Source organism: Trachypithecus francoisi, unplaced genomic scaffold (assembly GCF_009764315.1).
Source record: "Trachypithecus francoisi isolate TF-2019V2 unplaced genomic scaffold, Tfra_2.0 Lachesis_group3, whole genome shotgun sequence".
In the NCBI taxonomy this organism is placed as follows: Eukaryota; Metazoa; Chordata; class Mammalia; order Primates; family Cercopithecidae; genus Trachypithecus; species Trachypithecus francoisi.
Window position 1 is genome coordinate 26,195,796 of NW_022681468.1, and position 27,787 is coordinate 26,223,582.

General features: G+C 36.7%; 1 protein-coding gene across 3 annotated transcripts in view; it reads left to right on the plus strand.

The window, feature by feature from the left end:
• CEP128 (centrosomal protein 128) overlaps positions 1–27,787 on the plus strand; it is a 488,113-nt gene that overhangs the window by 38,618 nt on the left and 421,708 nt on the right. The window contains exons 1-6 of one of the 3 annotated variants that reach the window (XM_033187242.1): positions 7,054–7,194; positions 10,377–10,538; positions 12,573–12,659; positions 21,483–21,609; positions 22,636–22,754; positions 27,248–27,339. In XM_033187242.1, coding sequence (XP_033043133.1) covers positions 10,392–10,538; positions 12,573–12,659; positions 21,483–21,609; positions 22,636–22,754; positions 27,248–27,339 — 572 coding nt within the window. In that variant the 5' untranslated portion in view covers positions 7,054–7,194; positions 10,377–10,391. Of the gene's footprint in view, positions 1–7,053; positions 7,195–10,376; positions 10,539–12,572; positions 12,660–21,482; positions 21,610–22,635; positions 22,755–27,247; positions 27,340–27,787 lie in introns of those variants that run through there. The other 2 variants (XM_033187244.1, XM_033187243.1) reach the window with 2 other exon arrangements.

Below are 27,787 nucleotides of genomic sequence, written 5' to 3' on the forward strand. Positions count from 1 at the left end.
TCTGGTGTCTCAGGCAATGGGTGGGGACCATGAAGCATGCAAAAGTCTCTGCCGTGTTAGGCTACCAGAGTAGGTGGATGGGCAAAGCTAGGCGGAGCTGGGTCAGGCAAGTCCACACTCTGGCTCCCCACATTCGAGTGCAAACAGTGGCCCTGATAGGGATTAGAGGACAGTTCCCTGGTCACAGGGGTAATGTTCCAGGGAGGAACACAGCTACCTCTGCTGTACAGAAAAATCCACAAGGGGAAGGATGGGGTGGCAGGTGGCAGTAAGCCCCTCTTAGCTCCCATGAACTTGGCAAGGCAGGTCTCATACCCGCGGTGTTAGCAGTAGCTAGCTGGGTTCCAGGCAGCCCTCAAAACTGTCCCAAGCCATAAGTGTTCCCAACTGACACAGAAACCAGCTTTTAGGTCGTGCACCTCCTGGTCAGCCTGTGAAGTAGAGGCTCCCAGGTCCTGTGCCTGCAGCTCTAGCACACTTTCTGCCCACCCCTCGGTTCTGACCAAGGGCGTTTGTCCCCACTAAAGATTATATCACAGGTCTCAGTTGGGAGCTTCTCTCAACCTGTGACCACTGCCTCAGTTAACCAGCAGACTTCAGGTGAGGTCCCTGGTGAGGTAGGATCAGGAATGGCTTACCTCTGTCCCTGCTTGGGTCTGGGAGTAAACATGGTTTGATGCTGCTCCTTTTCATAAAACCTCACTGCTCACTAAGTCAGCACCAGCGCTGAGTAGGGTTAAGGTGTTCTCCTGTGGCCTGGATTGCTCGGCTCCCCAGTGGGAGAGTGTATCATGGAGGCAGTCTCTCCCCACTCATGCTCTGGCAATTTTCCTCCTGGTTTTATCGTGTAGACTACTGCCCACTGCTTCTTTCAAAGGGTTTGTGGTTTCTTTCAGTGTTTTTAAGTTCCTGTGTTGCTTCTTGGAAGAAAGTTTGTAGCATGACTTTCTGCACACTATTTTGTTTTTCCAAGTGGGAGAGGCATGCCAACGATGCCTCCATTCCACCATCTTGGAGTTAAAACAACAACAACAACAAAAAACAACCCTTCCAACGCTTTCTATGACCAAGTTTAACATTATGCTAGCTACAAAGGAGAAATATTTAAAGACCTTAGCTCTATTTGTGAAGAGCAGACAATGAAGGATGGATTTGGAGTTGAAAGGCAATTCATTGATTACTGGGAAATTGTAGCAGTTTTTTTTTTTCTTCCTGTTTTGAAACCCTTCTTTTTATACCTTCTGTTATACAGTTTCCCCTAGTTTTCCACCTACTTTTCATGTTTCTTCTCAATCTCATTTGCCACCTCCTCTGTCTGCCTTTTGTATATTGGAGTTCTTCCAGGGTTTTCTTTGGTTTCACTTCCTTTCTCACTGTGTATTTTTTTCTTGGTGATCTTATCCACCCCTATACTGATGACTATCAAATATTTCCTTAGACTCACATATCCAGTTGCTTATTAGACATCTTTAGTTTGATATTTCCTCCCTGAAACACAAATTGATCCTCTCTTTGTAATTGAAGCTTAGACAAGTTCAATTTAGAACATACGTTCTCCTAAAAGCTCTTTCTTTTCATTGATTTCTTTGCTCAGTTTAATAGTTCAGCATCCATCCAGCTACCAAAACCTGGAACTTGTGATTCATCTTTTACTCTTTTACCTTGCCCTCAGAGTTAATTCATCCCTGCTACACTTCATCTCCGCTGCCACTGGCTTAGGTGCCCACCATTCATTACCTAATAGATTGCAACAGCCTCCCAGCTGTTCTACTGTTGATGCGCTTATTACCATGTTACTCCCCACTCAGGATTCTTCAGTTTTTTTTCTTTAGTTATAGTAGTGGCTTTCAAGTGTTTTTATTTTCTTTTGAAAACAGTAGAATCATTGAAAAAAACCCATGAAACCATAGCATGAAAATCAGATGAGGACAGAACTTCCCTGGTAGAAGGATGCAAGAGCTGAGCTTATTTGGATCCTGTCTACTTTTCTCTGAGACAGTTTTTAATTGGATCCTATTTCCTTGTCTCATCCACCTGTCAAACTTATGTGCATCCTTCAAGATGAGTGGAAAAATCCTAACCTGGCTCCCCAAGGATTTTGTTGTATTACTTAGCTCACCATTTATAATACACTTAAAAGTCTTTCTTTCCTGTCAAAGACTATGACTTATTTATTTACTTTCATCTTTCATTTCTAAATGTAGTGACAACTCATTACATGATGAAAAATCAGTTTAAGTATCTGATTCTGTTTCCTAATGTATTATGTTCACTAACATAACAGAACTGACTGGTGGACTGGACAGTTTTTGATTTTGATCTTTTATAAATTTGCCAAAAGGCTTTGAGCAGATGAAGTTACAGAAGAGCACCGATGTAAAGAAGACAGGTACAATTGTTAACTGTTTCTACATGGTAATGTCTGCTGGCTTGTTAACTTTTTCACTTGAAGGATGAGGCAAAGCTCTCAAGTCCTACAGCTATTGAAACTCTATTAGTCCATTTTCACACTGCTTTAAAGATATGACATGAGACTGGGTAATTTATAAACGAAGAGGTTTAATTGACTTACAGTTCCGCGTGACTGGGGAGACCTCATGAAACTTACAATCATGGCGTAAGGTGAAGGGGAAACAAGCTTGGACCTTCTCATATGGTGGCAGGAGAGAGAAGAGTGAGGAGTGAAGAGGGAAGAGCCCCTTATAAAACCATCAGATCTTGTGAGAACTCACTATCATGAGAGCAGCATGGAGGAAACGGCCTCCATGATCCTGTCACCTCCCATCAGGTCTCTCACAAAATGCGTGAGGATTATGGGGATTACAATTTAAGATGAGATTTGGGTGGGGACACAAAGCCTAACCATATCAGAAACAGTAAGAAATACATTCTAAAATTTGACCTTTGTTAATGATTAAGTGTAAAATACACTCTCAATTTTCCCTTACCCGCTACATATCAACACAATTACCTTGAACATCTTCTTTGAGGACAACTACCTTGGACAGGGACTGCTGAGGCACTTGGAGGCCACAGAAGCAATCACCTACTTAACATGCACTAGTCAATCTTTGTGAAATATCACCCCTGATGCTGGGTGCTTATCTTTTCTGGAACAGCTTGCAAATCTTAATTGTTTTAAACTGGCTCAGAGGAAAAGAGATTTGAGAATCAATAAATTACAGCTCTCATACATACAAATGTGCATCATTATAATGAAGACAATCTGATGGCTCTTTAGGTCAAATAACAAAAGAGGTGGACTTGAGTTTGTAAAGGCTCATTGCCAATCCTCTTATTACAAGGGTTGAATGCAGTTTTACTCTCTTTAGTTGCAGTATTCAAGTTTGCATATGGGCATTTGTTTTAGATGGATAGATCCTCAGTGGGAGTGAATTGATGAGGATTCGTTATTTGCTCTGGTGGCTGTATTTTTTCTTTTTAAGGTTCATTAAGACTGAAACAACAATATTTATGCCTTTAAATACTGATTTGTTAGGAGCAGCTAAATAAGCTATTCTAAGAATTGTAATATCAGACCCAGAGCTTGCTCTAAGATTCCAGACTTTCTCCCAAGGTCAGCCATCTTAGTCTTCTCTAGAGATTTGGAAAAAGCTCACGTCTGAAAAGTAGACAGCACAAATGTTGTTGCTTTCTTGTTAATAAGAAATGTTGTTGCACCAGCAGGTGGTAGTAAGCCGCAGAAGAGTGTTTACTGTTTTTTCTCCAGTTGAAAGAAATACCTACCTTTCTCAGCTTTAACCAGAATTGAGGTATTTCTATTTCTTTAAATTGTTATTCAAGAGTTTGGTCATTCTTCAAATTTAGCAGTTCTTCCTTTTCTTTCATCAGTGTGTGATGCTGAAATTTCTTATGATAATGAGGGTAAATTTCTTATCTAATTGAACTTTTTTCTTTTAAATCTTTAAAGACAATGATGAAGATTTTCCTTGAGCATACATAAATGTTTTTTTCTGCTAGTCTTAATAATTCTTCTTTGGGCTTCAAATTATAATAGTGATTAAATATAACTTGTGAACCATTTTTAATTTGTTTTCCAAAGTAGAATTTGATTGCATAGGTGATGTTGCTACACGTTAGTATATTTTTATATCCTCCAATTTTTACGTTCATTCTAGTATTTTAGAATGTTTCTTTAAGTGAGTCATCTTTGAATCTAGTAACTGCACTTCAGTAAAACTACAAAGAGAAAATAATATAAATTAAAAGAAATTTTCTTTTAATTCATAAACTCATGATAAATGTTTCCTTTGGTCAGTGAATGCTCTTCAGTGTGAAATAGTAGAGATTGGCCCTGTGATCGGCTCATTTCTTCAGCTCATCAGTTGGTGAGAACTAGTGGCATGGCCCTACCTAGGTAGATGCCAGGGGACTAGGAAATAAGGTCAAGAAGTTGCCAGGGAGGAAAAGGACACAGTTACCAAGAAAATGGAAGTTCTGAATATAGAGCTTTTATTTAATTAAATTTTCTGGGTAGACAGCCTGTTAATCTGCTGTCAGCCTATTAATCTGCTATCTCTGAAGAGATCTTTAAATTTGTTTAATTTGTTTTTGTTTCTTTTAAGCACACATTATAGTTTTCTCTCTGATTATACATTAATGCAAATCATTGTAGAAAATTCATGAAATGTAGGAATTTTTTTGTTTTTTTTGAGATGGAATCTCACTCTGTCCGCCGTGCTGGAGTGCAGCAGCGCAATCTCGGCTCACCGCAACCTCTGTTTCCCGGGTTCAAGTGATTCTCCTGTCTCAGCCTTCTGAGTAGCTGGGATTACAGGTGCATGCCTCCATGCCTGGCTGATTTTTGTATTTTAGTAGAGATGGGGTTTCACTGTGTTGTCGAGGCTGGTCTCGAACTTCTGAGCTCAGGCAATCTGCCTGCCTTGGCCTCCCCAAGTGCTAAGATTACAGGCATGAGCCACTGTGCCCGGCCGGAATGTTTTTGGAAAAACAAATCAGCTATAAACTCTAGATAGTAAATCTATTTTTGTTCCGTTTCTCCCCACTCCCCCTCTATCTCTGCCCTTCCCCACACCTCTAAATTTATATATTGGTTGTCCTAGCTTATTTTTTGTTGTTTATAAGAGAATACCGGAAACTGGGTAATTTATAAAGAAAAGGGCGCCGGGCGCGGTGGCACAAGTCTGTAATCCCAGCACTTTGGGAGGCCGAGTCGGGCGGATCACGAGATCAGGAGATCGAGACCATCCTGGCTAACACGGTGAAACCCCGTCTCTACTAAAAAATACAAAAAACTAGCCGGGCGAGGTGGCGGGCGCCTGTAGTCCCAGCTACTCGGGAGGCTGAGGCAGGAGAATGGCGTGAACCCGGGAGGCGGAGCTTGCAGTGAGCTGAGATCCGGCCACCGCACTCCAGCCTGGGCGACAGAGCCAGACTCCGTCTCAAAAAAAAAAAAAAAAAAAAAAAAAGAAAAGGGCTTATTTCTTTCAGTTACGGAGGCTGAGAAGTCCAAAGTTGAGGGGCTGCATCTGGTGAGAACCTTCTTACTGGTGAGGACTGTCTGCAGAGGCCTGAGACAGCATAGGGTATCACCTGGTGAGGGGGCCAAGTGTACTTCTTTGGTCTCTCTTCTTATAAAACCACCAGTGCCCACTAATCCATTACTGTGTGTATAGATTAATCCATTCATAAGGGAGGAGCCTTCATGACCCAATCACCTTTTGAAGGTCTTACGTCTCGATACTGCCTCATTGGGGATTAGATTTCAACGTGAATTTTGGAGGGGACATTCAAACCATAGAACTGGTCATTTATATACACATACAGATAACATATAACATTTATTATGAAATTGGAATTCATGCCTTTATCCCGTGCTTTGTCATTAAATGTTCTTCCGAAACAAATTTTTTAATGTCTGTTCATTGTATAGATATACCTTAGTTTAACCATTCTTGTATTTGGAAATTTGAGAATTCGAGTTGTTTTTATTTTGCCTCTATTACCGTAAATATTTTTGTATATAAATTTCTGTATGTATTCTGAATGATTTTATTAGGAGAAATTTTTGGAAGTGTAATTACCGGGGCAAAGGTATAAGCTCTTCTTGATACTTATTACCTGCTGACATCCAGACAAGTTATTCAAATTTGCATGTTCCCATTAGGAAAGTGTAGAAGTGCTCCTTCCCCTACAACCTCGCTAACCATAGATGTTACCATTTAACAGAAAACAATTACATAGTCTAGAAAAGCATCTTATTGTTTAAATTATATTTCTTAGATTATTAGGTTAAATGTCTTTTCATGGCCCTGAATATTTGTTTCCTTATGTGACCACTCTCAATATGTTTTTATTGACATGAAATGAAATAATAGGTAAACTTTAATTGAGGAAAATATTTTCAGAGGCGTGGTCAGTTTTCATTAATGCCAATGATATTACTATTTACCATTCTTTTCTAAAATTAGTTTTTAGTTATAGTGTAAAATAATACATTGTTAATGACAAAAGAAGAGTGCATAATTGACGCTTATTGCTTTGTACTTTTCTTTTTGAGTCAGTTATATTAAGGGGCTCTCAGGATTTTCATGGCCTTCCATGTATTCTACTGTAGGTTCTGATTATGTGGTGTGAGCCTCTTGCCAACTTCAGCGGCCACTCCATTCTCATCTGCTTCTCCCTCCATCAGTCCTGTGTCTGGGGTGTAGTGGTGTTGGCTGATGATAGATTGGTGACTCTTGGTAAGGATGGACTTCTGCCACCATAGCTGCCTTCTGTGTTGTGGCACGAAGGGTTAGTTAGGTGCTCTGTTAGTTAGCTAAGGGAATCATGTTTGACCTTGTGTTGTCAGTAATAGTGGAAGAAAATGCCAGATTTTTATCAACAATGAAAATAATCTAACTTCTATTTTTTATTGTAATGAGATTTTAAAATTTTACTTAGTTTTACATTTATGAAACGTATGTAATTAAAGCCCTTAGATAGTTGCTGAATGTTTCATATGCTTAAAAAAAGCCATGCAAATTTCTCAGATATATCTCATCTTAAATCTTGATGTCTCTGCAGAGTTCCATCAGATGCAGAAGTTTGAACATCTTTTATTGCTTACAGTAACTTAACTTCATAGCTGAAGACTTTGTGTGTGTGCTAGTGAAACTCATGCCGGAACGTGTGATTCTGTCTTAGTAAAAGTATGTAATCCTAGTGGGGGTAAGTGAGAGATCATTCTTTTTTCTTGTATTATATGACTGTTGGAGATAATTTATGTTTATGTTGTTCTTAATTTTATTTTATACCAGTAAGATTTTCCGCTTTAGAGTTAAATTCAGATGCCCCCATATCTTTACTTGTTAATATTTATCAATTCAGTGCAGTGTGTTTTTTATAAAAAAAGACTTTGAGGTACCCATGCCTGTGGGACTAGTATAAAAACAGCCTGGAGAGTTATACATGAAATCATGCTAGTGATTATCCCTGGGAAAATGGGGCGGGAGTAGTACTGGGTGAAGGAGGGGTGGCTGGAAGGTACTAAGACTTTATTTACAGTGTTCTAAATATTTTACTAAAAACTCTCAAAGGTACATCTGTCAGAATGATAGTATTTATTAGTTCTTAGTGGTAGATACATGCATGTTTACTTTATTAGTCTGTACTGTTTTATATCTTAAATATTATCCCCAAATTTCAGTTATAATTATTTTTAGTCATCTTGAAACTTAAATTGTCTACATAGTAGAAGTGTCTGACATGCCATTTATCTCTGGTGAAGTTGTCTTCAGATAACTGATTATTATTAAAATTGTGATACTCTTAGAAATATCACGTTATCTCAAAAACAGTTATTTTGTTTCTTGTTCTCATTAACAGCTGTTATAGTAAGCACACTGGCTTTTTCAATATTAACTTTTTATTCTGCCTGATTTCTTATCTTCAGTGATTTATTCACTTCCATCTAGTTTCCACAATTATGACTTGTTAAAATGAAAATTGTTATGCTTTAAGCTATAGAATTTTGATATGAAAGAGACAGATGCCAGGCATAATTATTATTTTCTCTTATGTAAGGGATAAAAGGAAGAAGGAAACAGAAATCCCTTTATCTGGGACCCATGGATTGATCTCTTTCAGGGCTTTATTAAATGTATTAGTATAGATATGTCACTTAGTTTTTTTCCTGGTGCCTAGTTAAGATTTTTATATTATTACTTGTTATTTCCCTTTTTTCTTGATATTTTTATGCTAACACGAAATGAAAGGGAGTTGAGGAGACTATAGACACATGTAGGCTCTGGCCTGCACCTGCAGTCTTTAGTACTTTTTGTTAATTGTTAAGATTGTTAACTCTTCGGATAAACGGACAGCAGAGCACAGTGGGAAGAACATAGTATTGAGGACAGAGAAAGCCAGCTGAATCTTGGTTTTGCATTCTACTTATAATTACTGTAGGGAGTTGCATGTTATTTTATATCTTTTAGCAGTAGCCTATCCTCTATAAATTGGGGGTTAATAGTGTTCGCTTTAATAAGTTGTTATGATAATTACATTGGGTTGCCTTACATAAGCATCTGCATAGTAACTGGCAGAATAGCAGGTTCTTACAAAATGTTGATCTTTTCCTGCCTTCACTAATGGGAAACGCTTGATGGGAAGTACCATAACTTAGAGTAAAAGATGTTAGGTTACGTGGCGTAGATTTATGAGATGCATACAAGTGATTTCCTAAGTTTAAAAGGTGAACGTTATCTGTAAGATGTCTTTTCTTCTAAAGAAAATACTTTTTTCCTTTGGACTTAAGCAATTGCGAGCCAGGAAAAGCAAAGCCAAACAGTTGCTTCAGTCTTAATTTCTTGTTCATGTTTCCTTATGGTGGGAGGGACTGACATGGGTACTATACCTTTGTACTTATATGTAGGAGAAGACAGGCAAGAACCAGAGAAGACAAATGCAGAAGGAAGTTAAGAGCTCTGGGCAGAGGAGCATGGGTGTTCTCTAACCCTGTCTTAGCTAGTGTGAAGAAGTTGGATATTTCACTGATTCTTTTTTTTGATACAGCAGTAACAGACTGTATTTCGTTTTAAAAAACCTAAGCTTATGGCAAGGTTTCTTGCTTGTTTATTTATTCATTTAGTTATATTTCATCTAATATTTTAAAAACACAATTGCTTTTATTAAATGCTTTAGGACATGTACACGTTTAGCAAATTCTCTTTATTTTCTCCTTAAATGTATGATCAGTGTACTTCCAGATGCATTCAGAATAAAGATACTGGAAGTCTAAGATACTCTATTATTCAAGAAATGTTTCCGCAGGAGACTGAGGCGGGAGAATCGCTTGAACCCGGGAGGCAGAGGTTACAGTGAGCAAGATCACACCACTGCACTCTAGCTTGGGTGACAGAGTAAGACTCCATCTGAAAAAACAAAACAAAACAAAGAAATATTTTATCACACTGTATTTAATCAGCCAGCAAAATGGCCATGTAGATTTTAGAAAGATTCTAGCAATTAATGTTAAAGTAACATTAACCCACTATTAAGTAGAAAATGAAATTATTGGGATACTCAATACACTTTCACTGTTTATCAGTTGAGTTTCTCTGATGCTTCTTTGTTCTGAACTTATTTAGTTTCTTCAACTTCTGTTAAAAGGTTTCCTGAAACTTTTGAGATTCCCTTGCATGAAATAATTTTTTTAATGCATTAAATAGAAAACTGAGGTAAGGATGGAAGAAAAGCATGTTTAGGGAATTATCTACTGATGCCTATACTCAGGATGTCTGGCTTTCTATTTTGGTGGAGATATTGAAGATGCCACCTTCTCACGTATCTGTTATTGTAGAATTTGGACCTGTATTACAGCATTTGTTTAATTCTACTGTATTTTAAATGAAGGTGCATGAGAGTTGTCAGTGTACACTGAATGAGACCGTCTTATTGTAGGTCATGCTGTGTGTCTTTACCTATGTTCTTATAGTAGAATGGACATTAGGCAAATATTAAGATACCTGCCAGTCCTAACTTTAGAGAATATCTGTGTTTTTCTCATCTACCTTATGGTGGTGTTGGTAGGATTAAGTGAGGTACTAAATGTGAAAATACTTTTAAAATTTGGAAGCATTGCATGAATCCAAGGGATTATTATCACTGGACTTGTAAACATGACCAAAATCATATCTGAGGAATTGCTCCCTTAAAGCAGAGAAAACAAAGGAGGGAGAATTACATGGGGAAGTGACTTCTTGTGTTTTTAAGCTATGTATGTAGAAATTACAGTGTACAAAATAACTAATGGGTTGAACATCGACAAGAGATCAAAAGTAAACAGTTATATTAGTCTTTTATTTCTATGCTTTTTCCTGTTTCATTAACCTTGACCTATATTTATTTAAAAGGATTTGTGTACATCAATGGCAGAATCATCCAGCGAATCAGATCACTTTCGCTGTCGTGACCGATTGAGTCCATGGGCTGCCAAATCAACTCACAGGGGAGCTCGAAGTCTTTCTACAGTAGAAGTTACCGAGAAGGTCAACACTATAACAAGTACTTTACAGGTTAGTTTAACAATGGTTGCATTTAATAGTATTTAAATAGTTTGAGCTGCCTAATAGTTTCAGTCAGTGGATTAGCTTTCTTGCTGCTGTAACAAATTACTGCAAAGCTAATGTCTTAAAACAACACAAATTATTATCTTAAAGTTTTGTATGTCAGAAGTCAACACTGGTCTCATTGCGTCTTGGAGTGTTGGGAGGGATGTGTTCCTCTCTGGAGGCTCTAAGGGAAACATCTATTGCTTTGCCTTCTCTGGTTTCTAGAGGCTGCTCACGTTTCTTGTCTTGTGGCTGCCTTCTCTCATCTTCAAAGCCAGCAGGGAAGGGTTGGAAGGGTCAAGCCCTTCTCACATCCTATGACTTTACTTCTCCTGCCTCCCTTTTCCTTTTTTACGGATGTTGGTGATTTCATTGGGTCCACCCAATAATCCAGGAGAACCTCTCCGTCTAAAAGTCTTCAGTGTAATCACATTTGCAAAATCCCCTTTGCCATGTAAGGTATACATACACAGGTTGCAGGGATTAGGACTTGGATATCTTTGAGGGCCATTATTCTGCCTATGACAGACAGTTGGTAAAGATATTTGAAATATGTGATAGGTGATGGAGAATGTTTTAGGATAAAGCAGTATTTCTAAATAAAATATTGTGAGAGTGAAACCAGTATAAATGATGATAGTTTAGCTTTTCATGGGCATATGCCTTTAGAGAAATTGCTCATTTTGGTGAGGTAGATTATTTGTGGATGAAAATAAAGAGATTCCATTGTGATGTAGAGGCTAATTTTTGCCAGTATTTGGAGGTTTGAGTTAAGGCATTTTGCTTCTTTTTCTTAGAAAGGGCTTTAGAAAAGAGGTGGGGGAAGGGTAACATAGCTATATGGGAAAAAAGAAAACTCAGAATGTATTTCCTACTCATTAATCCCTTACCTTTGCCTTAGCCTGGCTAAGCATGGATTTTGGCTTTTAATTGCTTTGGATTAGTATGCTTAGATAAGAAGAAGATAATTTTTGGTGGCGAAGGCATGCTTTGATTTGAAAACCAGAAGACCTATCCTTTTTAAACTTATTTAAAGTAACATCATGGGCTGGGCTGGGCATGGTGGCTCATGCCTGTAATCCTAGCACTTTTGAAGGCTGAGGTAGGAAGATCACTGAGCCAGGAGTTTGAGACCAGCTTTGGCAACATACTTAGACTCTGTCTATACACAAATTAAGAAAAAAAAAATTTGCTGGACATAGTGGTGTGTACCTGTAGTCCCAGCTAATCAGGAAGTTGAGGCAGTAGAATTCCTTGAGTCCAGGAAGCTGAGGCTGCAGTGAGCCATGATCATGCCACTTCGCTCCAGCCTGGGTGGCTGAGCAAGACCCTTTCTGATCAATAAGTAAGTAAGTAAGTAAGTAAGTAAAGTAAGCAAAATGTAAGTAAGGTAAGATAACAATGCAGTTTTGCAGTATGAATTCTTATACTTTCCCAACAATGAGACACATTAATAGGTATATATTTTTGAAAGAAATATCTTGATTAATCTCCCAGGTAAAATCTAGCATATTTAGATGAGAACCATTTCTATTGTGATTAAAATTAAATTTGTTGTTTTTCTTCTCATCAAGTTCTGAGGTAAAAGAATAGTTGAAATAACATTGATCTTAATGATTTTCTTCTCTCGCACACAGTCTACTAGATTTGCTGTTTCAGAATTCCTTTTCTATAAAGAGAGTGTGAATTGGTTGAGGGGCACAAATTGAAAATTGTGATTGTGAGAATTAATGGTTTGTTGCCAACTTACTAGGGAACCTTGAATAAGGATTTACATTATGTGCTGCAGATATAACACAAGTAAATTGCAGTAGGATTTGAGTTTCTCTCAGTGGTGTTAAGATTTACTTAATATGTATGAAGTACATTGATATTCAACTTAGCCATGATAAAATTTATACATTTTACAAACTGTTGACTTAGTTGATTGACATCCTACTAAGACCGATTAGGAAAAAAGTATTTGGAATGATTAATTCAGTCAATTTTCTTTCGCAGGATACCAGTCGGAACCTGCGACAAGTGGACCAGATGCTTGGACGATACCGAGAATACAGTAATGGCCAGGCGGGTGCAATAGAACATGTGAGAAACTACATATGTTTGCATTTTCTCCTACCTAATATTTTGGGAATGAAGTGTTTTGGGGAATGGGGATGTGAGCTAAAGGAAATAACCATTGTGAAGCGCTTTAGATTTTAAACTAATTTATTGTTTTATAGTTTAAATTTAGGTTAGCTTGTCAGATGGATTGCTAACTAGCTTACATAAATTAGATTCTATTGAATTTGAAGGCTTTACATCAGAGAGAGAGAGGAATTCAAGACGTGAATTTAATGGAGACTTGGTAAACTTGGGCCATGGAGAAACCCCTCATGCAGAGTTAAGAATTTCAAGGATGGTTTATTTTAAAGTAGTAAGTGTTCATTGTTAAAACAAAAAATGAAAAATTCCTCTCTCAAAGCCCCTTTTTAATTTTTTAAAATTTCAGTTGCTTTAGTGGAACAAATGGTTTTTTGGTTTCATGGATGAAATTGTATAGTGGTGAAGTCTGGGATTTTAGTGTACCTGTCAGCCACAGAGTGTACATTGTAGCCAATAGTTTTTCATCTTTTACCCTGCTCCCAGCCTTCTCCCTTCTGAGTCTTCAATGTCCATTATAGCACTCTGTATCCCTTTGTGTACGCATAGCTTAGCTCTCATTTATAAGTGAGAACAAGTGGTATTTTGTTTTTCATTCCTTAGTTACTTCACTTAGGATAATGGCCTCCAATTCTATCCAACCTTCCTTTGAGCCCCACTCAAAAAAGAGGTAACAATTTTGAGAGCTTCATGTTTCCAAACATTTTCTATGTATTTACAAGCATATGTACGATTTGCTTTAAAAATGGAATCATATTAAATATAATGTTATACAACGTTTTAAAATTTAATAATGCATATCACTTTCCATGTAAGTTTGTGTAGCACTACTTCGTTGTTTTGAACGGTTATACAGTATTCCATAGTATGAATGTATCTAGTTTTTCTTCTTATTATAAACATATAGCAATGACCATTATTATACACACACCTATATATATGTCTTTGTAATCCTGTAGGATTGCTGGAAGTAGAATTGCAGGGTTAAAGGATATGTGCATTTAAAAATTTGCTGGATATTTCAAAATTGCCCTTTCAAGGATGTTCCAGTTTATACTTACTTTACATGGGGATGTAAGAAAGAAATGTACTCCAGAGTTCTGGAATAAAGTATTTTTAATTAATGTGTTGCTAATTCTATCTTCTACTTTTCTTTCCTTTGGAATTGCTTACTCCTACCCTGTAAACTCTTGGAAAACCAATTAAATTTATTCCTTCATGTTTCCATTGATGGGTATATATACAATGTAATGAAAACACTAATTGTATGTATAGCTATCATTGGAAACATGAAGGAATAATGATTGTTTTATACATGCCTGTATTGTATTGAATTGTCACGTAACTCCCAAGTTGTAATTGATGACTTGTTTTTTTTTTTTTTTTTTACAAGGTAAAGGTATAGTCATCATTAATCACTTGTAATTGCAAGCTAATTGGGCATAGGGAAATGTATCTTCTCTCATAAGGGTTTCTACTATTTTTGTTTAGAAAATGAGTTCGGACATCCGTGTATTTACAGCATTTTTATGATTTATGATGTACTTGACCAGTGGAGCTCTATAGACTTTGTTATATTTGGGTAGCTCATGAAATGTTTCAGATTCATTACCTTCTTAATAATGGGAATTGAGTCTTTGCTTTTTAATTTATTAGTGAAAAATTGAAAACATTCTTGTTAACCATTAGCAGAGTATAGTCCTCCTTTGTAAAGTTGAATATTAGATCCCTACTTAGGGTAGCAAATTTCCTTCGAATTGGGCAGTTGGGAAGTTAAATTATGTATACCCAATTTTAGGTATGATATATTCCATAGCAGTAAATATTGTAATGTTAAGAAAGCAATTTTCAGTGAGGGACCCATTGTCATCAAGTCTCTTTGGTAGGCCTAGAGTTGAATAATGCTGAACTTTCTGAGGGAATAGTTGTTTTTTTTTTTTTTTTTTTTTTTTGAGATGGAGTCTTGCTCTGTTACCAGGTTGGAATGCAGTGGCGTGATCTCAGCTCACTGCAAGCTCCGCCTCCCAGGTTTTTTTTTTTTTTTTTTTTTTTAGAGATGGAGTCTTGCGCTGTCGCCCAGGCTGGAGTGCAGTGGCCGGACCTCAGCTCACTGCAAGCTCCGCCTCCCGGGTTTACGCCCTTCTCCTGCCTCAGCCTCTGGAGTAGCTGGGACCACAGGCGCCCGCCACCTCGCCTGGCTAGTTTTTTGTATTTTTTAGTAGAGACGGGGTTTCACCTTGTTAGCCAGGATGGTCTCAATCTCCTGACCTCGTGATCCGCCCGTCTCGGCCTCCCAAAGTGCTGGGATTACAGGCTTGAGCCACCGCGCCCAGCCGATTCTCCTGCCTCAGCCTCCTGAGTAGCTGGGACTATAGGCGCATGCTACCATGCCCAGTTAATTTTTCTATTTTTAGTAGAGATGGGGTTTCGCCGTGTTGGTTGGGATGGTCTCGATTTCCTGACCTCGTGATCCGTCTGCTTCATCCTCCCAAAGTGCTGGGATTACAGGCTTGAGCCACTGCGTCCTGCCTGGGAGTGGTTTTATAAATGGGAAGTACATAAACTCAACAGATATTTCCATTTGAGTTGTAAATACATTTTTAGGGAATGACAAACTCTTTTAAATAGCTTCTCCAGATTAAAGCATTCTATTTCATCATTCTGTTTATTTTTTACTTTTATTGTTATTGCCTTTAATCATAATGATAAAAGGTGTCATTTACTGAACAACCAAATCTGCCTCAGGCATTGTTCTAATTATTTTACATAGATTATCTTATTTCATCCACAAAATAAAACATGTAAGAAAGTTATCTGATGGGATGTGAAAGATGCAGACAGGAGTGGGGGCAGAAGTGAAAGTAGTACAGCGGAGGAAAGCAAACGAAGCTTTTCTTTGGTCCTTCTGAATCACAGTATTTCTATTTTTAAATTTTTATTTATTTGCTTATTTTGAGACGGAGTCTCACTGTGTTATCCAGGCTGGAGTGCAGAGGTGCAATCACAGCTCACTGTAGCCTTGAACTACTGGGCTTAAGCAGTCCTCCCACTTCAGCTTCCTGAGTAGCTGGGACTCCAGTTGTGTACCACCACACCTGGCTACTTTTTACTTTTTAATTTTTTAGTAGGAATGGGATCTTACCATGTTGGCCAGGCTGGTCTTGAACTCCTGGGCCCAAGTGATCCTTCTGCCTTGGCCTCCCAAAGTCCTGGGATTACAGGCGTGAGCTACTGAATTATAATGTTTTTAATGATCACTTCTGTTTTTCGGAGTACCCATTGTTGCCCAGATGATCTCCTTTCATAGATTTAGGTTGCAATGTAGTCAATCCTTTTGAGTTTTATATGCATTCTTTTTCAGTTCATTAACCTTGAGTTACATTTTGTTTCTAATCAGAGTTTTTCCAAATAGAGATATCAAAAGGCTTTCGGAGATCTCTGTGACAATTTTAAAACTTAGTATTTTATTTTCGTGTTAATCTAAAAGCATCTACAATTATTTTTCAATTCATTTATGTATCAGTTTCCAAAATAATTGATTTCCTACATCTTCTTATGATGACCAATGACTTTTTTACCCCTTGAGTATCATTACTAACTTATAATTTATGCATATTTAAAGTGTTTTCATCCATTGCAGTTAATGTTTTTATTTATGCTCAAATTGTTTTATCTTTGGCTAGAGGAAGCCTACTACATGCTTAAGTCTGAAAAAGCATGTCTTGATGATTTGGATAAACTACCTGTGTTAGTCCATTCTTGCATTGCTATAAAGAACTACCTGAGACTGGGGAATTTATAAAGAAAAAAGGTTTCATTGGCTCACGGTTCCATAGGCTGTACAGGAAGCATGATGTTGGTACCTGCTCAGCTTCTAGGGAGGACTCAGGAAACGTACAATCATGGCAGAAGGCAAAGGGGAAGCACACACGTCACATGGCCAGAGTAGGAGCATGGGAAGATGCGGAGAGGTGCTATACTTTTTTTTTTTTTTTTTTTTTTTTTTTTGAGACGGAGTCTCGCTCTGTCGCCCAGGCTGGAGTGCGGTGGCCGGATCTCAGCTCACTGCAAGCTCCGCCTCCCGGGTTCACGCCATTCTCCTGCCTCAGCCTCCCGAGCAGCTGGGACTACAGGTGCCCACCACCACGCCCGGCTAGTTTTTTGTATTTTTTAGTAGAGACGGGGTTTCGCTGTGTTAGCCAGGATGGTCTCGATCTCCTGACCTCGTGATCCGCCCGTCTCGGCCTCCCAAAGTGCTGGGATTACAGGCTTGAGCCACCGCGCCCGGTGCTATACATTTTTAAACAACCAGATCTCATGATAACTCACTCACTGTACGGTACCAAGTGGGGATGGTGCTAGACCATTCAGAAGAACTCTGCTCCCATGATCCAATCACTTCTCACCAGGCTCCACGTCCAACACTGGGGATTATAATTGAACATGAGATTTAGGTGAGGACACAGGTCCAAACCACAGCCATTCAATTCCAGCACCCAAATTTTATTTGCATTTATACTGCTACACAGTAGTTTCCATTGTTTCAGGCTAATATCAAATGAACAGAGGGTGAAAGAATAGACCTAATCTTTAAATAATGCATTTATATCAAGTGAGGTATTGATATACATTATATTTATGTTCTGTGATGTCCATTTTACAGTATTTCAGACAGGAGAAAGTGGGGGAAAATAGGATCATCATTTGGTATCTGGTGAGGTAGTCCTACTAGACTCAAAAGAATTTACAACATTGTAGTTAGTATGACAGTCTTGGGTGAGATTGATTAGTTTTAGGAAAATAATATCATCCATCATAGAAAATTAATGTTAGATTGAGTTTTATTAATATTATTTTGTTTTTATTTCATTTTGTTTGGTTCGGCTTTACACCTAGTAAGGTGTTATAATCCAAAAGAGTTTAAAACAATTTTTATGACTTCATATTTTATCTCTTTATTTCTTGGTTTTTGTGTTTTAGGAGTTACCAAATTGCCTCCATACATCATTAAATTTTGTGCAGTGTCTGTTGTGTTGTGTTGTGACTACTTCAGGTGTAAATTTTAATTCTATTACGTTTTTAGTTTTATGTTTTAGGTGCAAAAATTGTTTTTGCCATAATGCTTGGAAGAGTAATTTAAATTAGCCTTTATTTCATTCATCTCCCTTTACATTACATATTTTTATTTTTTGGACCTTATAAATCATCCTGTTCATCTTCAATGGCTTTGGATATATCTTTTTAGAGTTTTAAAATGGGGTTGACAAATCGTTTTTGTAATTTTTGTATTTTTGAAATAGTTTTTGAACATCTTTTATTCTTCTTAGATTTTGGGGAAATGTTTCATTTCTCTTTTCTTTAATGTTCTTCTGTATGTCCCATGGTAACTTTTTTTCTTTTGGTGGCAGGGAGTGTGTGTGTGTGTGTGTGTGTGTGTGTGTGTGTGAAAATTCATTTTATTTCTCAGCTTTTAGTTACAGGTTAGGATTTGTTAGCAAATAAGCCTACATATAAAGGATGCTGGCAAGATCTGCTTTTGGCATTGGTAGATAAGATTATTTTGGATCAACTCTTTTACTGAGAACAACTAGAAACATAAAAAAAAAAGTAAAAAAATAATATTATGAATCCATCAAAAAACTACTAAGGCAGTAAGGAATTTTGTAGTCAGGATCTGGCAAAAAACGTAAGTCCAGAAGTGTAAGTCTTACATTTGGGACTTTTTTCCTCCTTCAAGGTGATAGCTGATTCCTAAAGAGGCGGATTAAAAGCAGAGAGGCTAGGATCAGAGTTATCAATCAACTTAAGAGGCTAGGAAGACCAAAACTGGAGTTCAGGAGTCCTTCAGCTTTAATGGAGACCCCAAAGGGTGACAGTATAGGCAAAGTAGTGAATTGGAAATGAGAAGTGATAAACTGAAAATAGAACAGCCTTCATAGTAACAGAAGCCTGTCCTTGAACCACTCAATTCCTAAGTGGATTAAGGTGATTTGATATTGCTAGTGACCCTAACCTGACTTTCTATTAGAAACAGAACCAGATTCTTCTGAAGAAAGATGTCATCCTCTCGAACTTTAAATGATCTCTTCAGCTTTTCATGTAAAATTTCTATCACATGATAAAGAATACACAGACATAAGAGAATATAAAAGGTATCTGAAAACCAAGGGAAGAAGCAGACAATAGAAAAATATATGGGACTATAAGGTAACCATGAATAACATGTTTAAAAAATTAAAAGAAAAAATTAAGAGATTTGGAAAATAATTGAAAACTAAAAGGAACCAAATGAAAATTTCAGAAACTGAAAAATAAGATAAGTAAATAACCAACTGACCTTTAATGAATGAAGTGAACAATAGCTTGTGTATAGTTGAAAGAGAATTCATGAATTGAAAGACAAACCAGCATAAGATATCCAAAAAGATTTGGAAGAATGAAAGATTGAAAAAATATAGAAGAGAGAAAAGAAGACATACAGCATTTGGTAAAAAGGTATAACTTAAATGCAGTTGCATTTCCAGAAGGAGAGGGGAGAGAGAATGAGACAAAAACAATGTTTGAAAAGATGATGCCTGAGAATTTACAACATATGAAATTTATTAAGCTATGGATTTTGTGATCTCTATGGATCAAAAATGGAATAAATAGAAATAAAACTGTACATAGTGATATATAATAAAACCACTGACAAAGGTAAAGAGAAAATCTGAAAAATAGCCAGAGCTAAAAAGGCAGATTACCTTCAAAAAGAAGCAGTAGTAAGAAATGATAGCTGACTCTGCTTTCAAAAGGATACTGAAATTGAGTTTAGCTTGAAAGATGGAAATAATAAACACAGCAAAAGTTAAGAGAGCTGATTTTACATTTTTGTTCTGACACTAATTTGTATGATCTAAAGTCACTTTATATTTCTAGTCTGTTTCTCGTGTTACAGTTTGAATTTGAGCTTTTAAGCTTTAACATTGTTTAGTTTTATTCTGATAATTTTGTCATCGATTACTGATATACTACTTTGTGGTCACTGCATAAAATCTCTGGTCTACTTACGTGTTATTTTACGTATGTGTAAATTACTCTGAAGGTAAACCTTGATTTTCCTGGGCATCATAGTATGTTTTGTGGATTGATGCTGAGTTGTTTTTTTATTTTTATTTTTGAGACAGAGTCTCGATCTGTCACCCAGGCTTCAGTGCAGTGGCGCAATCTCAGTTTACTGCAACCTCCGCCTCCCAGGTTCAAGCAGTTCTCCTGCCTCATCCTCCCGAGTAGTTGGGATTACAGGCGCCTGACACCATGCCCGGCTAATATTTTGTATTTTAGGACAGACGAGGTTTCACCATGTTTGCCAGGCTGGTCTCGAACTCCTGACCTAGTGATCTAGCTACCTCGGCCTCCCAAAGTGCTGGGATTACAGGCGTGAGCCACCGCGCCCAGCCGATGCTAAGCCTTATAGCTGGCTGGTGAATATTCAAGGCAGGATGGTATTGTACATATCCCAGTTTAGGGAAGGAGGAAACACAGGGATGTGGAAATCCTCTTTTTTTTTTTTTTTTTTTCCCTACAGAAATGAGAGGGACAAAAGTAGATTCCTGAAATTCTAACTCTATTTCTTTTAATACAAATTGTTTCAATTTGGGCTCTCCAGAACAGCCAAATCCAAACAGCCAGACTGAAAAAGGATTTGCTTTGTGACTCATATTCTGTTTCATCTGTGCTTTTCCTTCAATTGAGGCTCCTTTCTTTCTGCTCGTTTCCCCAAGTAAAGCAACTTGGTCTCCCCGTAAATGGTGTTCTACCTTTTAATGTTGGCTGAATTTAGGAAACCCTGTCTTCTCAGTGAATGGTTTTGTTTACATAGAATGTCAAATTCTATTTAAATAGTTATAGATGACTTGTTCCCTGGATCCATGCACTATGTTTAAGATTATTACTTTCTGTTCATCCTTGAATAAGATATCTAGACCTGAAGTTTCCCAGCAATTTAGGATGTATGGATTTTCTTCAGCTTTACTTTTTTTCCCCTCGGGTCTTAGTCGAATCCTATTCTCATGTCTGTAGTTGTGTACAGCTCTGGACATTATTCTCAGTATTTAGCATGCTTTTATTTAATGTAGCTCTTTAAGTCTAAAGATATGTTTTTATATGTCCCCTGTTGGCTGACTCCTTAATAAACTGAATAAAGCATTTGGACAACTGTAGTTTTTAGTGTGTACTGGCAGTCTGATATCTGACCCAATCATTTTCTGGGATTTGAAGCCTTTCAATGACTGAAAGAGGTATTCTGATAATACAGTTGGACAGGGTACATTGTTTCAGTAGCAGCTGTCACTGTGACAGCTGTTTAGTTTCCTACTTGTTGTAGACCTGGAGTTTCTGAAGGGATGTTTAGAAGGGAGGAAAGTTTTCTGTCTTCTTTCAGTTGTGTTAACCTTGTTATGTTTCTTCACATGAGTGGTGCACCAATTAGACATTTCAATTTGGTTTTGTAAGCCCTTATACAGTAGACATCTTTTCCACATCTGGCAATAAAAAATGGAATAGGTAGTGACAGATGCCTTTTAAAACCAGATTTTAGTATTGGTTCTTAAAATGTTTATATTTACTATTTTTATATTTTAAACATAACTTAGTTTAACATTTTCTGATTTTTTTGGGGGGGGGAACCCAGATATTTCAGAAATAGCTTTGAAAATCTTTGGCCTATTTGTATTTGGAAGTTGTTTAGGAAGAATAACGCTTCATTCATTATATTCTTTAAATTAGTTAAAAGAAAGCTTGGAACAATCAATCGACCAACTCCGGAGTCAACGTTTATTGAGAAACTCAGGAGGGAAAAGTATTTCTGTTACAAGTTTGAGTGCAAGTGACCTTGATGGTGGCACTGGGCCAGGTAAACACTTCAAATGTTCTGGAAAACTTTTTTTTGTTTTAAAAATATTTTTGAAGTAGATATTGAATACATTTAATTTTTGGAGAAATATGACCCACGCATAACTTCACGCAGATTGGATGACAGAACATGTAGTTGTCCAGGATTTTATAGTACATAATTTGAAATATATTAAAGGATCTTTGTTGTTATATTGTTTCTTTCCTTAGACTCTGTAGACCACATTAGAGCTTTACCTGACAAAAACCTGGATTTGTCTGCTGCCATAGAATCAAAACAAATACATAGATAAGATTCACTATGTGATACACTTTTTAGGTTAAGTATCTTGTCCTAGCATAATACATTTCACATGTCTTATGAAATATCCTGTGATATTTGTTAAGACCAGGTGAATTTTAGTCTTGGCATGCAGGTGGATATGAATGACTAGCTTAAAAGTTATGACCATTTGTCCTAATTAATCTTACTTACACTTTTGTATAGCACTGAGATTCATGTTTGAATCGAAAAGCCTGCAGTAAGGGGAGACGATTTAGATAATTGAACATTGGTAGCTTACATTGTTAATATTACTGTTGATTGTGATAAAAATGATTAAAAATTGGGTGCTTTTAATGTACTTAGTTTTTATTTTTATATGCCATTCAGATTGTAGATTACATAGTTTGAAAAATTGTGTTTTTTAGTATTAAGTTATATTAAGGGGTCATACAAGTTTTTTATTTGGCAATTTATTATTTTTATATGAGGAAATATGTTGCTTCTTTGGAAAGTATAGCAAATTGAAACTTTGGAGTGTTCTATTTCCAGGTTATTTCTGTTTTTCATTTTATCTGCTTTAAGAGCACAATTAATGCTAATTTGATGGAACTTTATAGCCATAGCAAGATACTTGGGAAATAGTCTGGGTTAGGGACATATGTATGTGTATATCCATGTCTGCCTTGTTTGTACTGAGTAAAATTTTAGATTGTCTCTTCTATGCAGTGTTTTAATACCTTCCCTTTTCTTTCACTTGTGAAGAGAGCCATCGTTTCCCACCTACCTCGCCTCTCAAGGACTATGGGGATCCACTGGGTATTAAACGAATGAGATCAAGAACTGGTGTCCGCTTTGTTCAAGAGACTGATGATATGACTCAGGTACTTTGTACAATTCTGTAATTTGTGTGCAGTATTTCCTTATGTTTCTATTGTATATAAATGACTAACAGTTGAACTTTAAGTTTATATTTTAACCAATAATTTGATCATTAGTAACTTTATACTGATCCCTTTGATTTTTAACCAAGTAAATGACTTTATTTTACTTTTTATTATTTTTTTCTTATTGACAAATCATAGTTGTATACATTTATAGGGTATAATAAGATGTTTTTATATATATATATATATATACACACAATGTGGCATGATTAAATCAAGTTAACATCTATCACCTTGCTTATCTGTCATTTTTTATGGTGAGACATTTGAAATTTATTCTGTCAGTTATTTTGAAATATATAATACGTTATTATTGACACTGGTCACCCTGATGTGCAATAAATCTCAAAACCTATCCCTCCTCTCTGTCTGAAACTTTGGACTGTTTGATCAACAACTCCCCTTTCTCTCCCTCTTCACCCCCTCTCCCCACCACCTTCTGGTAACCATTATTCTCCTCTATATTTCTATGAGTTCAACTTTTAGAGTTCATACACAAGTGGGATCATACAGTATTTGTCTTTCTGTGCCTGGCCTTTTTTACTTAACATAATGTCTTCAGATTCATCCATGTTTTTGCAAATGACAGGATTTCTCCCTTTTTAAAGGCTGTATAGCATTGTGTTGTGTATATATACTACATTTTCTGTATCCATTCATTCACTGATAGATGCTTAGGTTGTCTGCAGATGTTGGCTATTGTGAAGAATGCTGCAATGAACATGAGAGTGCAGATATCCCTTTGACATACTGATTTTAGTAGCTTTGGGGATATATCCAGAAATGGGATTAATGGCTCATATAGTAGTCTTATTTTTAGTTTTTGAAGACCCTCCATACAGTTTTCCATAATGGCTGTACTAATTTACATTCCCACCAACAGGGTACAAGGGGTCCCTTTCCTCCACGTCCTGTCCGACACTTATCTTCCATCTTTTTGATAAAAGCCATATTAACAGGTGTGAGGTGATATCTCATTGTGGTTTTAATTTGAATTTTCCTAAAGTTTACTGATGCTGAATATTTTAAAAAATGTACCTATTGACCATTGTTATGTCTTCTTTTGAGAAATGTCTGTTCAGGTCCTTTGCCCATTAAAATTTTTTTTTTTTTGCTATGGAGTTGTTTGAGTTCCTTATGTATTTTGGATATTAATGCCTTGTCAGACATATGGTTTGCAGATATTTCTCCCATCCTGTGGATTGTCTCTTCACTTTATTGTTTCCTTTGCTATGCAGAAACTTTATAGTTTGAGGTGATACCATTTGCCTATTTTTGCTTTTGCTGCCTGTGCTTTTGGGGTCATCATATCCAAGAAATCATTGTCTAAATCAAAGTCATGGAGCTTTTCTCCTACGTTTTCTTCTAGTGGTTTTATAGTTTCAGGTCTTGTATTTAAGTGTTTCATCCATAAGGGCCTAATTTCATTATTCTGCATGTATGTGCAGTTTTGCCAACACAGTTTATTGAAGAGACTATCCTTTTCCCATTGTGTGTTTTTAGCACCTTCATAAAAAATCAGCTAACCACAAATGTGTGGGTTTATTTCTGGGTTTTCGCCTCTGTTCATAGGTTGATGCATCTGTTTTTTGCCAGTACCGTGCTGTTTTGATTACAAGCACTTTATAATGTTTTGAAATTAGGGAGTATACTGCCTCCAGCTTTGTTCTTTTTTTGCTTAGGATTGTTTTGGCTATATGGGGTCTTTTGTCATTCTATGTGAATATAAGATTGTTAATATAGGATTTTTCAAGTAAACTAGTTTATTTTCAGTGTACAAATCATCTTCCCTTTGTTTTGAGTTTGTTACGGAGGATTATATCTTGCAGAACATTTAAAAATGAGCTTAATTGGACATGTTTTGTTTCCTTTCTTGTTCAGCATATTTTTCTGTAAGCCCTGCTAAGTCAGCTACTTTCTCTTTTACTAAGTTTGGTTTAGTATGACCAAGTTAATCTTTGTGTGGTTGATCTACTGATTTTCCTACCATTAGTGTTTTTCTGATTGTTGAATCATTGATAGAGCCATTTGCTATTAAGTAAGAAATTCCATACTTTATGTATTCACTAAATATTTCTGAAGTATTAGTTGTGTGGAAATCTTTTTCTGCTTCTTTAAAGTTCTCTGCAGAGCTGTAATTTTTCCTTTTGTTGTCTTGAGTAGCTAAATAAAATAGAAAAGGGCTGGGGGAGTTCTGCACTTTGACCTTTTTGTTTTGGTAGTTTTAGGATTAGGTACTCAAGTGTATCTTAAGATACTCATCTGTAGCTGTCATTTGTTACTGCATGAAGAGACAACAAAATCAAATGTATTAGAAGACACCCTGTGGAAACTTTTCCTTGACAATATTATTTTTTTGATAGTTGCACCTTGCAAGCATGGACTATATGATGAAGCCCAGAACAGAGAACAATATCTTAACATTATTCACTTACTGTTTCCTTCTGTTTATTTAATGTCTCTGTTATTGGGATAATGCTTACACTTGGAAACAGTGATGAGCAGAAACCTTGTCTTTTAATACGTTTATAATCTAGAGGAGGAGCTAGATATTAACTAAATACATAAATACAACCTTATTTATGAACTGAGATGCATGCTATAGTGAAAAGATGCATAGGGCTACAGAATTGTATGGTAGAGGACATGCCCTGGCAAGGAGGGCTTCCTGAAGAAAGGCTGACTGAGCTGAGATCTGAAAGTTGAGTAAGAGTCATTCCAGGTAGAACAAATAGCTTGGCAGGAGGGAAGACAGCCCCTATGAGCAATTTAAAGAAGGCCCACCAGGCTAAACAAATGTGGAGGGCTGAGATTATGTAGAGCTGTGTAATAGGGCTGACAAAATTATTTTGAAAAGATCACTCTGGCTGTAGTGTGGAAAATGGAGTCAATGTGGGTGAACCAATTAGAAGGATATTACTGTGTTCTGGGTGTGAATTGATGGTCACTTGGGTTAGGATAGATGGAGTCGGAGAGAAGGAGGTAGAATTAAAAGCGTTTTAGTGTATAAAATGGAAAGGTCTTGAAAATGAGATAGCCATGTGGGGAATGTAGCAGTGAGTGAAAAGGAAGTGTCAAGGATGCATCCCCGGATTCTGGTTTGCTAAATTGGAAAATCATGATTGCAAAACTTAAGTTGTTCATTCACTATACTACTTCACTCCTTTCTTTTTATGGTTCTTCCTCATTAAGTTCATTCTCAAAATTACCCTTAGTTCCACTTGACTGTGTACTTTCTTAATGCCCCCGTAAAGAATTCGTGGTTTGTTTACATATCTGGCTCTCGTATGAGACTGTGAACCACTTCTCAGTAGCTGGCACTGATAAATTGCTTAATGTGCATTTGTTGAAATGAATCAATTTGTTGTTTCTTCAAGTCTGTTTAAAGTAGTTTTATTATAAATCATACTATTTATATTCAGCCTATATATTTACAGTTAAAGTTACAATAATGAGAATGAATACCATATAACCCCCACCCAGGCCACTAAGTAAAGCATTATCGTACCCCCAAGCCTCTTTCATACTCCATCTTTTCCCAAGGGGTATCCACTATTCTGACTTCATACGTATCATGACACTGTTTCTGCTTTAAAAAACAGTTTTTTTTTACTTTTTAAATTTTTACTACCTACATCTTATTTAGTGTTGCTTGCCTTTAAACTTTATGTAAATGGGATACTACTGTAATCTTTCGTACCTTCTTATTTTACTTGATGTTATGTTTTTGACATTCAACTTTACTAATGCGTAGGTATCTTTGATTGTTTCAGTTTCATTGCTATATCATACTCCAGTGGAGGAACACACCACAATTTATTTATCTTGGTGTACATTTGGTTTCTCATGTTCTCATTATGAATAATGCTGCACCATACTTTCTTGTACATGGTTCCAAGTGTACATGAGCAAGAGTTTCTCTACAGCAGGAGTTGGCAAACTAAGGCACTGTAGGTTGATAGAATACAATTTTACTGTAATTCAGCCACACTTATTTGTTTACAGTTATTTTGCGCTACAGTGGCAAGATTAACTGTGACAGAGACCGTACAGCTTGTAATCCTGGCATAGTCGCTATTGAACCCTTTACAGAAAAAGTTGGCAGACCGGTTTTCTCCTTCTCTCTCTCTCTCTCTTTTTTCTTTTTCTTTTACTCTGATTAAGGAAGAAGCAGACCCCTTCTAGAGCGGTAGAATTCTGAAGGAGTAGAATTGTACTGTAGAAAATGTGATGGTAAATGTTATATACGGCTTTTAAAAATTTGTTTTTCTTGGAAATTTTTTGTTTCAAAATAGGTGTTTTCTTTCATAATAATATTACAGAATCTGGTTATTATTGCAAAGAACAAGGTCTTATTCTTACCTTCGGCGAATCTTCATGGAAGAATTCAACAGAATTCTAAATGGATAACTGTGTTTTGCCTTTGCTAGCTTCATGCTTTTCATCAGTCTCTTCGAGACCTCAGCAGTGAACAAATTCGCCTTGGAGATGATTTCAACAGGGAGCTTTCCAGAAGGAGCCGGTAAAAGCAGCCTATGGTTTTTATGAGAGGGATAAATTATGAGGAGAATAAATTAGCTTCTGTAATTGACATATTTATCTAGATTTTTAAAAAGTGTTATTTTTGTACAGTATCTTAAAATTTATTAACAGAGCAGTTTACAGCCCTTTGAATTTAGAATATGTCATGATTCAATATTAGATAAATTAATTTCCTATGTCTAAAAACACTTTAACTTAATGCAATGGAATGCTGACATTATGGAGGGATACATTGTGAGACTTTTGCAAAGAGGTAGATTTGCAAATACATTGGAGAGAGAGACACAAAGACTGACTCGCTAGCTGACTGACTTTTGGCATTGCACACACAAAAAAGAAGTGTAACATGAAGTTTGTCAATGAACATAAGCCATTGCAGAATGCAATACTTTAGCTTTTAGTTGAATTCTTTGAGGGTCAGTGGTTAA